At 44.4% G+C, this 15,160-nt stretch overlaps 1 protein-coding gene across 2 annotated transcripts in view; it reads left to right on the top strand.

The window, feature by feature from the left end:
- SORCS2 (sortilin related VPS10 domain containing receptor 2) overlaps window positions 1-15,160 on the top strand; it is a 571,039-nt gene that overhangs the window by 202,502 nt on the left and 353,377 nt on the right. For both annotated transcript variants that reach the window (XM_064365545.1, XM_064365541.1), the window contains exon 2: window positions 1,940-2,007. In XM_064365545.1, coding sequence (XP_064221615.1) covers window positions 1,940-2,007 — 68 coding nt within the window. The remainder of the gene's footprint in view (window positions 1-1,939; window positions 2,008-15,160) is intronic.

Genomic DNA, 15,160 nt, shown 5'->3' with positions numbered 1-15,160 from the left:
GGTTGCGGGGAGCCCAGCGGGCTTGGAGGGGCATGTGTGGAGGGGATATTGAGCCCAGTGTGGGGGGCCTTCCTGGGGGTGGTGTGGGTCAGACTGAGGTCTGAAGGTCGAGTAGGAATTCACTAAGGAAATAGGGCCGGGGGTTCGGGAAAGAGCATCCCAGGATGAGGAGTGTCTTGGGCAAAGGTCCCAAACGCTGGGCTCTAGAAGAGGGGGTGGACTGGTGGGGACTCTCCCCTCGAGGGAGGGGGAGGAGGAAGCAGTGTTGCTGGGTAACTGGGTGACCATCCACAGGGGCAGAGCTGGAATGTACAGGCAGGAGTGACAGGGACGTGAAGCCAGCCTCACGGCAGGGCGGGCCCCAAACCTAGCAGTCTGCAGAAGGGCAGGGTGCCCTCTAGAGCCGAGCTGTGCCCCTCGAGGTGAGGGCAGAGCCTGGATCTCGCTGCTCCAGGATCAGATTAGCTGGGGATTTCCTCCCGAACGGGGCCGAATCAAACAGACTTTGAGGTCCCCTCCAGCTGCCACACTCTGGCTGCACAAAATCCCCTCTGGGAACAGCGCGACTGTATAAAACATGAACCAGTCGGTTAAAGTCCACACCCTGTCAGCCTTCCCTCTCCTTAGAGGGTTCCGGCTCCAACGGCAGGCTGTGAGCTGATGAGAGAAAATCGCTTTGTTCCTGAGCATGGCATAGCCAATCTGGCCTTGATTGACAAGGCCTGGCTTTTTAAAATCATCGCTGCCTCTAAGATGCACACTGTCCCATCTCAGGCGACAGCCCCTCCTCACGTCTTCCCTGCTCGAGTCACCAGGGAAAGAAAGGCAGATCAACCCAGCTGCCATCTGTGGAAACGGCGGCTTAGGATGGGTTGCAGGGAGCTCTCTGCTTCCTACGGAGGAGCCTGGCCTTTGGGGATGACCAGGGTGGTGACCCCAAAAAACCAGGCTAACAGCTGCTCCAAACCCCATGGCTGTTCCCATCTTACCTCCTGGGGGCTCCTCTGGCCATGAGAGTGCTAGGAATATCTGATATGGACTGGCAGTGAGTGAAATGAAATTTGATGTACATGGAAACGCAGCGGCTGGTGAAGTAATTGGGAAAATCTCCTTTTCCCATCAGGCCTGGTGCATCCTTATTCCTCACCCCGCAGCCTTTTTTTATTTACACATTTGTTTCAAAAAATAATTAGGTTGTCCTAAACACATTGATTTTCATTTTATAAACAGTTGCGTTTTCTGCACAGGCCTGAAATGCAAACAGCGTTGTTAGATAGGGCCCTGTATGTGATGAATGAATGAATGAATGAATGAATGGTTCCAACGACAACGAAAATGGGTGTGTGCCACCGACACCTCCTGGGCCCCCAGCGTCTTGGCTGTGCCTCGCAGCCGCCATTCCAGGACAAGTAATGACAGACAGACCGTAGGGACCTGCTCTGGTCTTGGGTGGCAGCCGCTGTAGCTGTTTCCAGCAGGCTTGGGGGATCCTCTAATGCACTGGTGGAGACAGAGCCCATCCCCAGAAGCCTTGCCAAGTGCACTCCGTCCTCATGCCTCCGTCCACACCAGGGTGGGGTCAGCAGCCTGGTCATAGGGACCACTGCCCCGCCACTCCCTTTGCCACAGTTCAGGATCATCCAGTGGTGGGTTTGAGTTATTTCCAACGAATGGCAGCTGCTGTTTGAATTTCACTGGATTCAGATGTTCCTGAAGTCATTCTGCAGAACACAAACAAGTTCTCAGAGCAGAAGCAAGCCCACTTCTAAAAGCTCTCGTGCCGGCTGGCCTGGAGCCTCCCAGGGATGCTGACTGAGAGAGGCCCCTGGGCAGCTGTTTAGAGACCCCGAATCCTGGCAGGGAGTGGCGTCATTGCGTCTCTCTTTGAGAACCTTGGAACCCACTGATTTCTGCCTTTTACTTTCTGTTAACACCACAGGTGATCTTGATCCTGACGAAGTACTACCACGCAGACATGGGGAAGGTTCTGGAAAGCTCACTGTGGCGGTAAGTCAGCCCGATGGCAGACCTTTCTCCTATGCACCTGCGCGCCATCTTCCCAGACTCTCAGCTGAGGACCTAGATCCAGACGCCTCGCTGTCACAGCCCCTGTGAGTCGGTGGCCTCACAACTTTTCTTTGGCTAGAAAACGCATAACGGAAAAGTTGAAAGCAGCTTAACAGTTTGGGCAGTGGGTACGAACTGCACTGCAGAACAGGCAACTGTTCAGAAAGCATCTTGGCTTTCTTCTCTTTTCTTTCTGTTTTTCTCCCCGCTTCCTTTTCTTCCTCCCCGGAGGAGGAGGGTTTGCGTTGTGGATTCAGGTCAGTGCACAATTTCGCTTTGCTTGTGCTCAGAACTTCACAGGCAGCTCCTGGAGTCCACCAAAGGCTCTGATTATCCACATTGTTTGGACGCTTTTCTTTCTTCCAGGCTTAGCCGAAGAGCTTGGTAAATAAATAAGCCACTGGCGATGGGGTGATACCTCTTTATGTGTGAAATGTGAATTCAGCCCAGGAACATGAGATTGCCCCTTTGATGTTTTAAATGAGATGAGAAAGAAGGAGGTTTTGAGAACCCATTGTGGCCATCATCTTCTTCAGTATTTACATCTGCTCACCCAGGGAGCGGGCAGATGGTGCCCAGCGTCTGGGCTGGGGTTTCAGAGCTTTTCTCCCGCAGAAGATTCTCTTTCTTCCATGCCCCGATTACCACCTCCACGTTCTCTGGGTGTGAGACCATCTTGGTTTCCAACATATGTTTCTCAAGTAATAATTAATTCATTTTTCCATTTGAAATCCATAGAAAGATGCTGTACCTGCCGTCCGGGTTCTGGAGCTGATTTCTTTTCCGTTTTTGGCTTTGCTTTTAGCTAAGGGGTTCGATGATTCTTTCTGTTGCGTCTTACTGAGGGGTTTCTGCAACGCTCTGGGAAGTTGTTGAAATGGTGTCTCGAGTTGGGTTCTTTCTTTGCTGTAGAATGGCATCGCCTGGAACCCTGTGGCCTGGTCATCTGTGCTGCTGAGGAGGCCAAGCTCAGGGGTTAAGACACTCACACTCCCCTGAAGGGTCCTCACCCGCTCCCAAGCAGAAATGCTTTTCCTAGAAGCTCCTCTCAGTGCGGATCCACCTCCCAGACCCACCAGTCTCCTCTAATTCCATCGTCACCACCAGAAAATGTGGGGTGAGCAATGGGTCACATTCCTGCGTAGAGGACAGGTGTTCCATGCCACGGCCCCCCGTTGCCTTATGTGCTGGTGGGTTGCTTTAAAAATGTCTCATTCCTCCAGTGCTGGGCGAGGCACTGTCCCCTGCTTCCAGACAGGAGCTGAAAACAGTGTGAGCTCCGCTCTTTGAGAATTTAAGTTCCAAGACTGGTTTCGGGCCAACACCCCTGGACAGGGCAGGCCTAGGGAGAGCACCCTCACTGCTGGGCAGAGGGTGTCAGGACGGGTTCCTCGGTGACAGAGTGGATGGAGTTGGTCAAGTCTTCTTTCCTCCCAGCAAAGGCCCTCAGTTACCTGATTTGCCTCAACTTGGCATGTCCATCAGGTGCTGGGTGCAGCCCTCCTTGGCATGAAGGGATCTATCTGCCTGGGGCTGCCCGCAGAAGTTTCCAGAGCGCCTGCTTCCCTCCGCTCACTGCAGCCTCTCAGTGTGGCTGGACGTGGAGGCAATTAGACTGTCTGAAGCGTCATCTGAACGGGGAGCGATCTTTCCCAGTGTGATCTGCAGTTAGACGACGGAGCTGCTGGCTTAGTTCACTTTTGCTGGAGTCCTGGTGCGGTGGGCGTGGGGTGGGTCTGTATGTGGCTGACCCTGTGGCATGGGGCCCAAGACCCCTCACTTACAGGCTCCAGACAGGATTCTTCAGAAGCAAGTGGCAGCTGAGAGGCCAAACCACCCACTCTCAGCTGCTCCGAGGGCGGGGTGATGGGGGATTCCTTCTCCTCCAGGGAGCCTCGGTCTCCATATCTGTAAAATGGGGATAAAATGCCACTGAGGGAAGTCATGAGAACTGAATGAGGAAACACGTGAAATGTTCCTAGAACAGCAAATGATCTAAATCTAGTTTTTCTCCAAAGCAAATCAACACATTTTAATTTTCCGTGTTCCCTTCCCATCACCGTCTCTGTGCCCAGACATCTCTTCCTCTTTATTAAAAATGCACGCAGAAACATTAGTCGTGTCACGAAAGTTCACCCCCATCCCTACCCATTGGAGCAATTACTTGCCTTGTTTCTAGTATCTTTTTTGATGCTAACATCTTTATAGAGACACAGAATGTAGTTTTGTATTCTTTTTATCATTATAAAATACGTTTCCAGTTTTCCACGGCGTGACAGGGTCTGGGGCATTATTTCTTTTATGGCTGGTATGAGCCCCTGGAGTTGGTTCGCTCTAATACTTAGCTGTCCCTTACTGATGCTGCCATAAAAAATTTAAGCAGGTAGTTTTCCTTTCCCTTTTGTTCCCCGGGATGAATCAGTTACGTGGCCGAGCCAGGGAGTGTGAGTGGATTTACAGCTGGCGTGCTGTGGCCCTCAATCCTTCCTCAAGATGAATGTGCGTTCCCACCCGGCCAGTGCCCTGCGTCCTGCCCACGACTTTTCTAACTGCTTGCTTGACAGGAGGAGCTGAGGGCAGGAAGGGAACCTCATTGTTGTTTGAATTTGCGTTTATTTTTGTTTCCCGGTGAGGAGGAGCAGTTTTTCGTGTTAATTACCACTCACATTTTCTCCTTTGCACATTACCTGCTCCCGTCCTCACCCTCTGTTTTGGGACTCAGGCAGGAAGTTGGTGTTGAGAGTGAAGAGCTTGCCCTCAGTCTTTCTTCAAGATGCCGCCTCCTCCCGCCACCACCCCCGCCCCGCCCCGTCCGTGTAAGAGGCCCCCTGTGGATGGAAGGCTGGTGGTGCCTGCCTCTGGAGAGCACATATTAAATGGGGCTATTAAAGACACAGTTAATGAATGCACACAGAGCCTCCTAAGAATCCTTCTGTGTAATTGCAGTAAATACATTTTTAATGACAGGTATGGTATTTTCATTCTGGAAGTGGCTTTCTGAAATCTAAGCCGAATGTGTTTTTAATTGTCCTGCATTTAACGGGCCCCGCGTCGGCAGCTCCTCCCTCCTGGCTTCGATGGTGATCCATTGATCTGCCCCTTTCTTCTTGTGGTGGTGATGGGGGTCTTCTGCTCAGTATCAGGCCCCCTTGAATTGGTGCAAGAGGCTGGGGGTGAGGAGGGGAGCAACATGCTTCCCTGGTTGGCGTCAGGGTTTCAAGTGTGCGGGGCATGCTCCTCCACGTGGCCTTGCCCACGCAAGCCACAGAAGCCACAGAGGGTTGAGCAAAGCCCGACATGTAGACTGCGGGGTCTTAGCAGAGGCATAAAGAAGTCACTTAGAAAAGCCCTTAAAAAGTGCTGCAGCTTGGGCCAGCCAGGGAAGGTGCGGGTGGAGTGCAGGTCCTCCCAGAGGCTGTCCCTGGGAGAGCAGTACGGGAATGGCTGATCTAGTGCAGTGCTTCTCAGACTCCAGAGGCTCTCGAGTCTCCTGGGATCTTCCTGCAAGGAGCACATGGTCAGATTCCACTGGCCTGGAGGGTGGGGCCCAAGACCTTGCATTTCCAACAAGCTCCCAGGTGCTGCCCAGGCTGCTTGTCTGGGGACCACACTTCAAGTAGCCAGAGGTTGGGTTGGTTAGGACTGAGGTTTAAAATCCTTCCAGGGTACTTGGAATAATATCCAAGCCACAGCCCCTGCAAAGACCCCAACTCCAGCTCCTACCCCATCCCCAGTCTCAGCTTCTCCCACTCTTCCTTTTACTGTTCAGTGTCCAGCGACAGTAGCCTCTTGGCTGACCCTGGACCACACCGAGCTCAGTCCCTGTAAAGACTTGCGCGTGCCATGGCCGCTGCCTGGAGTGCACGTGGCACTGACCCCAGGTATTGGATCCTGCCCCACATTCAGTCTCCCCATAAACCTCTTCTTCAAAGAAGCTTCCCTCACTACTCAGTGCAAAGAGGCTCCCAGGCATTCTTTATAACCTCTCTCATTGAAGTGTGGGAGTTCCTGTTTATGGTTTGCCCCGCTACCACCACCACTAGAACAGGCTGGTTGAAGATGTGAGGGTGGAGACCTGCTGGGTTTATCTTATTGATCACCAGATCTCTAAAACCAAACTCAGATCTGGCACAGGAGATATATGTTGGGCATTGGATGAATGGATTGACGGATGGACAATGAATGGGTGGATGGATGGATGGATGAATGGATGGATGGACAGATGGATGAATGGACGAATAGATGGATGGGTGGATGGATGGATGGATGAATGGATGGATGGACAGATGGATGAATGGACGAATAGATGGATGGGTGGATGGATGGATGGAAGAATAGATGGATAGATTAATGGATAGATAGATAAATGGATGGATGGATGGACAGATGGATGAATGGATTGATATGTGGATAGATAAATGGATGAATGGATGGATGAATGGACTGATAGATGGATTGATGGATGGATGGAGGGATGGACAGATAGAAGAATGGATTGATGGATGCATGAATGGATGGATAGGTGGGTAGATGAATGGATGGATAGACAGATGGATGAATGGATGGGTAGATGAATGGATGGATAGATGAGTGGATGTATGGAGGGACTGATAGATGGACAGATGGATGAAAGGATTGATTGATCAATAAATGGATGGATGGACAGATGGATGGTAAATGGATGGATGGACTGACTATTGGATGGACAGATGGATGGACAGATGGAAGAAAGGATGGATGGTGGTGTGGTTTTTGGGAAACACTGCTGAGACCTAGAAGACCCTTTACATTTATGGAGTCATCTTAGGGGACTCTGGGGAAGCCAGGAAATCAGAGTTGGCTCTGATGCTGTGAGGAGGAGCAAGAGGGTTCTGCAAGCATTCTGAGCTGGAGAGGAAGCTGACCTGGGGCTGCTTCCTATGCCCTGCCTCCTGCTGTGATGCGGCCTCAGGGACTGCCCTTGCCTCACACTGAGCACAGCTGTTGGGCAGAACGGGTTTGAAGCAGAGGGACAATCCTATAGACCAGGGGACTCTGCCCGTGCCATCCCTGAACCAGGACCACACTAATGCTGGGCCAACCTTATCACTTCCTGGGTGCATCTGACCTCAGGCAGGACCTTCATCCAGTTTCAGGAGAATGGGGGGTGGAGCTGGTCTCAGGCTTTCTCTAGAATGACTTGCTTGAATCCTCTCCTTTTTGTTAGGGATAGGAAGTGATTCTTCTTCTTTATCTTCACTTTAATTAAGAAATCTTGAATGTATCCTGAAAAGTACAGACCATGGTAGGATACATGCCCAGGTACCTGTGAAATAGAGCCAAGTGAGTGCTCACTTCATAACCCAGCATTTCCTACTTCCCGGCCTCCCTGTGGTTAGTTTGGGCTTGTATGATTAGTGTGGGCCAGTGGATGCTGAACAGGAATAATGTAGGTGCCACTGAAATTTAGGGCCTCAGTTTTTGCCACACCAGAGCCCAGTCCAGCTCAGTGCCTATAATCTAGCTATCATCAATGTCAATTTTTTTCCATATATGTTTGGAATCTCTCTCTCTCAAAGACATACACTATGATAGATTTTGATAAAGTCCAACTCTCTCCTCCATCCTCTCACACCCACCCTCACCACCCATCTGGAAGTAACCTCCATCTTGAAATTGGTGTGGGTCCCCTTTTTATATTAAAAACATAAAACACAAAATAAAAATCATAATTTATCTTGATTTATGTGTGTGTATATATATATATACGTCTACCTGCAATCAATATGTTCTGCTGAGCTTGTTTTGCAAAGAATGACATTACTTTGCCTTTTGAAGTTTGCTTTACGCGCCTGACTTTATTTAAGTAATTTGTCCATGTAGCACACGTAACCTACTTGATTGATGTATTCCCCCGCCATGCGAGCACTAGGATTTCTATCCTGAGATTTTGCCATTCCAGTCAGGGCTGCAGCGAACATGTCTTTGATCAGACGCTTGGATAGTGTGGAAGGTGCATGCACAACTGCCTTTTCTCTACCTGTCGCCAACTTATCTGTGGGGTGACTCACTGCTCCACACCTTGGAGTCATCAGACTTTCCGTGTTTGCACTCAAGTGGGTGTGAGATTACTGCTCAGTCTTGCTTTATTTTGCACCGTCCTGATACCTGGTGAGATGGAACATATTTTTCTATGTTTATTGACTTTTTGGGTCTCCTCCTCTGTGACTCACCTGCTCATATCTCATGCCTGTCTTCTTACATTGGGTTGCTTAACTTTCTCTTGACCCCTACCTCTCCACTCTAAAAACCCCATGTCATTTCCAGGCCCCCTGATTTTAGATGTGTCCTCCAAATGTGTCTTGAACTCCTGCCAGGTGCTATTCATTCTTTCCTGACACCTTCTAAGAAGGTTTCCTCCTAAGAATGTTTTACCATGCCGCATATGTCTCAAAGTGCAATTGATAAATAGCAGTTCTGATGAATGGTGTATGAGTCAGCTGTTATGGCAGTAATGGTGCGTAACAAGCCACCCCCAAACTGAGTGGCGCACTCAGCGTTTATTCTCACACCCTGTGTCGACTGTGGTTTGGTTACTTTGGCCAGGGCTTGGCTGGGTGTTCAGGCTGCTGGCTGGTGGGCTTGGGGCTGCTTCATAGCTGTTTGTACTGGGACCCAAGCTGACAGGAACAGGACAGAGTCCTCCAGGACATGTTCTTCTCATGCAGAACTCCAGAGTTCAGGAGCCAAGCTCAGCCACAAAAGCACATTTTAAGACTTCCGTTCACATCACATTTGCTAGGGTTCCACTTGGCACAGCCATGGTCAGGTCCAACATCAGTGGGGCAGGGGGAGGAGACTGGTGGGGTGGAGGGAAGGGAATGCTTCCTGAATGGTAATTTAAGGTATTGCAAGTAATAGTTGTTTCCAGAAAATACATACTGTGTGGTCATATTTGATTAATATACTTTAGGGAAGAAAGTTTCAGATTTCTTTACGGTAGGATTTATCAGGGTCTCTGATACACTAATACACGTTATACTTCTCCAAGAGAAGGTTATACAGCATTTCTCAATCTCATTTAATTCCATAATCTTTAATTTTTATTATTTTTATTTATATAAATTTACGAGGTACAAGTTCAGTATTTTACACAGATAGATTGTAAGATTGTAAAGCGGTGAAGTCAGGGCTTTTAGAGTATCCATCACCCGAATACTGTACACTGTACACATCAAGTAATTTGGATACTCCACCCCCCTCAGACCCCCTCACTTTCCAATGTCTCCATTGTCGTTCTCTCTGCCTCCATGTGTATATATTTTAGCACCCATTTGTGAGTGACAGCATGTGGTGTTTGTCTGTGTCTGCCTTGTTTCACTTAAGATAACAAACTCCAGTTCTATTCATGTTGCTGCAGAAGACATGATCTCATTCACGTTCATGGCTCAGTAGTCTTCGGTCGTGTGTATATGCCACGATTTCTTTATCCAGTCATCCACTGATACACCCTTGGGTTGATTCCACATCTTTTCTGTTGTGAATAGTGCTGCAATAAACATAATGAGTGCAGGTGTCTTTTTGAAATCCTGATTTCCTTTCTCTCTTCTTCTGGGTAGATACCTGGTAGTGGGATTGCTGGATTGCATGGTCATTCTATTTTTGGTTATTTGAGCAATCTCCAAACTGTTTTCCATTGAGGCTGTACTAACTTATATTCTCACCAACAGTATTCAGGAGTTGCACTGTTCCACATCCTCACCAACATCTGTCATTTTTTGTCTTTTATTAACAGCCATTCTGACTGGCGTAAGATGATATCTTATTGTGGATTTAATTTGCATTTCTCTGATGATTGGTGATGTTGAGCAGTTCTTCATCTGCCTGTCGACCGTGTGTTTGTCTTTTTTTTAAAAATGTCCATTTGTGTCCTTTGCTCACTTTTAAATATGATTATTTGTTTTTATTGTTGTTGAGTTGTTTGAGTTTCTTATAATGTCTGGTTATGAATCCCCTGTTGGATGAATAGTTTGCAAATATTTTCTCCCATTCTGTAGGTTATCTGTTCACTCTGTTGGCTCTTTCTTTTGCTGTGCAGAAGCTACTTACTTTAATTAAGGCCTGTTTGCCTGTTTTTGTTTTACTTGCCTGTGCTCTTGTGGTCTGAGTCATTAAATTCTTTGCCTAGACAAATATCCAGAAGAGCTTTACAGGTTTTCTTCTAGCATTTTTATAGTTTTGGGCCTTACATTGAAGTCTTTAATCCATCTTGAGTTGATTTGTTTTGTATATGGTGAGAGATAGGGGTCTATTTTCATTCTTCTGCAATCCAATTTTCCCAGCATCATTTATTGAAGAGTGTGTGTTTTTCCTAATGTATATTTTTGTCAGCTTTGGCAAAGATGAGTTGGCTTTAAATATGTGGCTTTATTTCTGGTTCTCCATTCTGTTCCATTGGTTTATATGCCTATTTTTATACCAGTACCATGCTGTTTTGGTTACTATAGCCTTGTAATGTAATTTGAAGTTGGGTAACGTGATGCCTCCAGCTTTATTCTTTTTGCTTAGGATTTCTTTTGCTGTGTGGGCTCTTTTTGGGTTCCATTTGAATTTAGGGTTATTTTTTCAAATTCTGTGAAAAATGATGTTGGTATTTTGGTAGGAATTGCAGTAACCTGTAGATTGCTTTGTAAAGTATGGTCATTTTAACAATATTAATTATTCTAGTCCATGAGCATGAAATGTTTTTTTTCATTTGTGTCATCTATAATTTCTAAAGGGTGTCCTTGTAGAGATCTTTCACTTCTTTGGTTAAATTTATTTGTAGGTATTTTTCTGGTAGCTATTTTAAATGGGATTGCCTTCTTGATTTCATTCTTAGCTAGATCATTATTGGTGTAAAGAAACACTGCTGATTTGTGTGCATTGATTTTGTATCCTGCAACTTTACTAAATTCATTTATCAAATCTGTTTTTTATTCATGGAGTCTTTAATTTTTCCAGCTATAAGATCATGTCATCAGTAAACAGGGATAATTTTACTTCTTCTTTTCCAATTTGGATGCCTTTCATTTCTTTCTCTTGTCTGATTGCTCTGGCTAGAACTTCCAGTACTATGTTGAATAGGAGTGGTGAAAGTGAGCCTCTTTGTCTTGTTCCAGTTCTTAGAGGAAATACTTCCAACTTTTTCCCATCCAGTATAGTGCTAGCTGTGGATTTGCTGTATACAACCTTTATTACTTTGAAGTATATTTCTTCTATGCCTAGTTTGTATGTTATGGATCACATTAATTGATTTGCATATGTTAAACCATCATCGATCCTTGGTATAAAATCCACTTGATCATGGTGTGTTATCTGTGTGATGTGCTGTTGGATTCAGTTTGCTAGCATTTTGTTGAAGACTTTTGCATCATTATTCATCAGTGATATTGACCTGTAGTTTTCTTTTGTGTTATGTCCTTGTCTGGCTTTGGTATCTGTGCAATGCTGGCCTCATAGAATGAATTTGAAATTATTCCCTCCTCTTCAATTATTTTTGAGCAGTTTGAGTAGGATTGGTATCGGTTCTTCTTTAAATGTTTGGTAGAATTCAGTGGTTAAACCACTGGGCCCTAGGCTGTTTTTTGATGGGAGATTTCATGACAGCTTTGCTCTTGTTACTAATTGTTGATTTATTGAGGTTTTTTGTTTTCTCATGGTTCAATCTTGGTGGGTTGTATATGTCCAGGAATTTATCCATTTCTTCTAGGTTTTTCAACTTGTTGACATATAGTTGTTCATACTAGTCCTAGTAATTCTTTGTGTTTCTGTGGTCTCAGTTGTTATGGCTCTTTTTCATTTCCGATTTTATTTATTTTGAGTTTTCTCTCTTTTTTTGTTAGTCTAGTTTGTTGATTTTGTTTATCTTTTCAAAAGACCAACTTTTCATTTTGTTGATTTTCTGTATAGTTTTTTTTGTCTCAATTTCATTTATTTCTGCTGTGATAGTTATTTCTTTCTATTAATTTTGGATTTGGTTTGTTCTCTTCTAGTTCCTTGAGGCATATCACTAGGCTGTTTATTTAAATTTTTCTATTTTTTAAAATAGGTATTTATTGCTGTAAACTTTCCTCTTAGTACTTCCTTTGCTGTATCCCATAGATTTTGGTATGTTATGTTTCCATTTTTGTTTGTTTCAAGAAATTTTATAATTCCTTTCTCAACTTCTTCATTGACCCATTGGCCATTCAGGAGCATGTGGCTTAATTTCCATGTATTTTTTGTGTTTCTGAGGTTCTTTTCGTAATTAATTTCTAGTTTTATTTCTTTGTGGTCATAGAAGATACTCAATACGATTTTTACTTTTAAAAATTTGTTCAGACCTGTTTTTTGGCCTAAGCTATGGTCTATTCTGGAGAATGTTCCATGTGCTGATAAATTCTATAGCATTTGGGTGAAACGTTCTGTTAATGCCAGTTAGGCCTATTAGGTCTAATGTGCAGTTTAAGTCTGATGTTCCTTTGTTGATTTTCTGTCTGGATGATCTGTCCATAACTGTTTTTAACTGAGAGAGGAGTGTTAAAGTCACCTACTGTTATTGTATTGCCGTCTGTCTCTTTCTTTAGATTTATTACTGTTTGCTTTATATACTTGGGAGATTCATGTTGAGTGTATAGGTATTTAGGATTGTTATATCCTCATGCTGCATTGACCCCTTTATCATTATATAGTGACCTGCTTCCTCTTTTTCACAGCTTTTGATTTGCAGCCTATTTTATTGGATATAAATATAGCAACTCCTGCTCTTTTTCAGTTTCAAGTTGCATAGAATAACTTTTTCCAGCCCGTCACTTTCAGTCTGTGTGTCATTACAGGTGAAGTGGGTTTCTTGTAGGCATGATAGAGTTGAGATTTGTTTCTTTATCCATTCAGCCACTCTATGCCTTTTCATTAGAAAATTGAGGTCATTTACATTCAGTACTATTATTCCTAAGTAAGGACTTACTACTGCCATTTTGTGGCTTGTTTTCTGTTTCTTTTGTATATCCCCTCTTCTTTTCTTACTATTTTTCTTTGTGGTTAAGTGATTTTCTCTAGGAGTATGTTTAAATTCATTAATATTTGTTTTCATTAAATCTATTATAGTTTTTTTGCATTATGGTTATCATGAGGCTTACAAAAACATAGATATAGCATGTTATTTTGAAGAGATGATAATTTAGATCACAAAGAAAAGAATAGAAACAGAAAAGCCCAAATTATACCCTTTATCCTGATCTCCCCCACATTTTTACTTTTAGTTGTTTCAATTTACTATTTCTATATTACCTATTTCTTAGCAAGTTATTGTGGCTACTACTATTTTTGATAGATTTATCTTCTGGGCTCATACTAGAGTTATGAGCGGATTGTGTATCACAATTACGGTGTTGGAGTATTCTGGGTTTGTCCATGTCCCTAACTTTACCAATGGATTCTAAATTTTCAGGTGTTTTTTATTTTTTATTTATTTTTTGCATGTTAGTGTTTTTTTTTTTTTTTCTTTCAGATTGAAGAACTCCCTTTAGCCTTTCTTCTAAGACAGGTCTAGTGGTGGTAAATTCTCTCAGCCTTTGTTTGTCTAGAAAAGACTATATCTGTCTTTTATATTTGAAGATAACTTTGCTGACTACAGTATTCTTGGATGACAGTTTTTTTTCTTTCAACACTTTGGAAATGTCTTTCTACTCCCTCCTGGTCCATATGGTTTCCTTTGAGAAGTCTGTTGCTGGATAAATTGAAGCTCCTGTATGTGTTATTTGCTTTTTTCTCTTGCTGCTTTTTAAATCATCTCTTTGTCCTTGACCTTTGAGAGTTTGATTATTATATGCCTTGAGGGTAGTCTTATTTGGGTCAAATCTGTTTGGTGTTCTCTGACCTTCCTGTACCTGGATATTTATATCTTTTTCAAGTTTTGGAAAGTTTTCTGTTGTTATTTCTTTGAATAAGATTCCTACTTCTTGCTCTTCTTCTGCTTTCTCCTGAACACCAATAATTCTTACATTTGCTGTTTTGAGGTAATTTTCTATATTTTGCAGGTGATCTTTGTTCCTTCTAATTCTTTCTTTTTTCTCCTCTATTTTCAATAGCCTGTCTTTAAGTTCACTGATTCTTTCCTCGGTTTGATCCAGTCTGCTGTTGAGAGCCTCTAGTGAAATTTTCAGTTCCACGGGTGTTTTTCTCAGTTTCAAGATTTCTCTCTCTCTCTCTCGTTTTTTTTTTAAATATACTTTAAGTCTGGGATACATGTACAGAACGTGCAGGTTTTTTACATAGGTATACATATGTTATGATGGTTTGCTGCACCCATCAACCCATCATCTACATTAGGTATTTGTCCTAATGCTATCCCTCCCCTAAACTCCCACCCCCAACAGACCCCAGTGTGTGATGCTCCCCTCCCTGTGTCCATGTGTTCTCATTGTTCAGCTCCCACTTATGAGTGACATTTCTTTGTTAAACGACTCTGATAAATTTCTGAATTGCTTTTCTGTGTTACCTTGAAGTTTTTCTAAAGATGCAGTTTTTAATTCTTGATCAGGGAGCTCACATATCGCCATCTCATTAGAGTCAGTTACTGGTTCCTTACTTTGTCCATTTTGGGAGATCATAGTTCCCTGTTTGCTATTGTTTCTTGTGGATGTATGTCTGTGTCTTTGCATTAAAGGATTTGTTATTTATTCTAGTCCTCTCTGTCTGACTTGTTTTGGTTAAAGATTCTTTACTGCTAGGCCACTGCTTCCTTTTTGACTCTAAATGGTGCCTTAAGCCCAGGTTCTCCTTGGCTGTAGGAGGACTGGAGTGCTGCCCTTCCTAAATGGGGGAAGTCTCAAAGGGGATATCTGGGCAGTGTGGGGGTAGTAGCTAGGGGTTCCTGCCCAGGGAACCTGTGGAATAATCTCCAACAGCATGATGCTGCTGAACAGACACTCTGATTTGGAGCCTCCTTTGGCCAGATTACAGAGCAGAGTTTTCAGGGCTGGGCTTGGTGGTCTTTGCTCCCTTCTTTGTCTCTGATGTCCTCGGGGATATTTCTCCCTTCAGCACTTGAGATGTTTTCTGTGGATTACGACAGAAGCCATCTCCTGCCAGA

This window comes from Aotus nancymaae, unplaced genomic scaffold (genome assembly GCF_030222135.1).
Source record: "Aotus nancymaae isolate 86718 unplaced genomic scaffold, 86718_ANA_hifiasm-v0.15.2.pri h1tg000006l, whole genome shotgun sequence".
In the NCBI taxonomy this organism is placed as follows: Eukaryota; Metazoa; Chordata; class Mammalia; order Primates; family Aotidae; genus Aotus; species Aotus nancymaae.
Note: the sequence above shows the minus strand (reverse complement) of the source record. Positions and strands in the feature narration are given on the sequence as shown.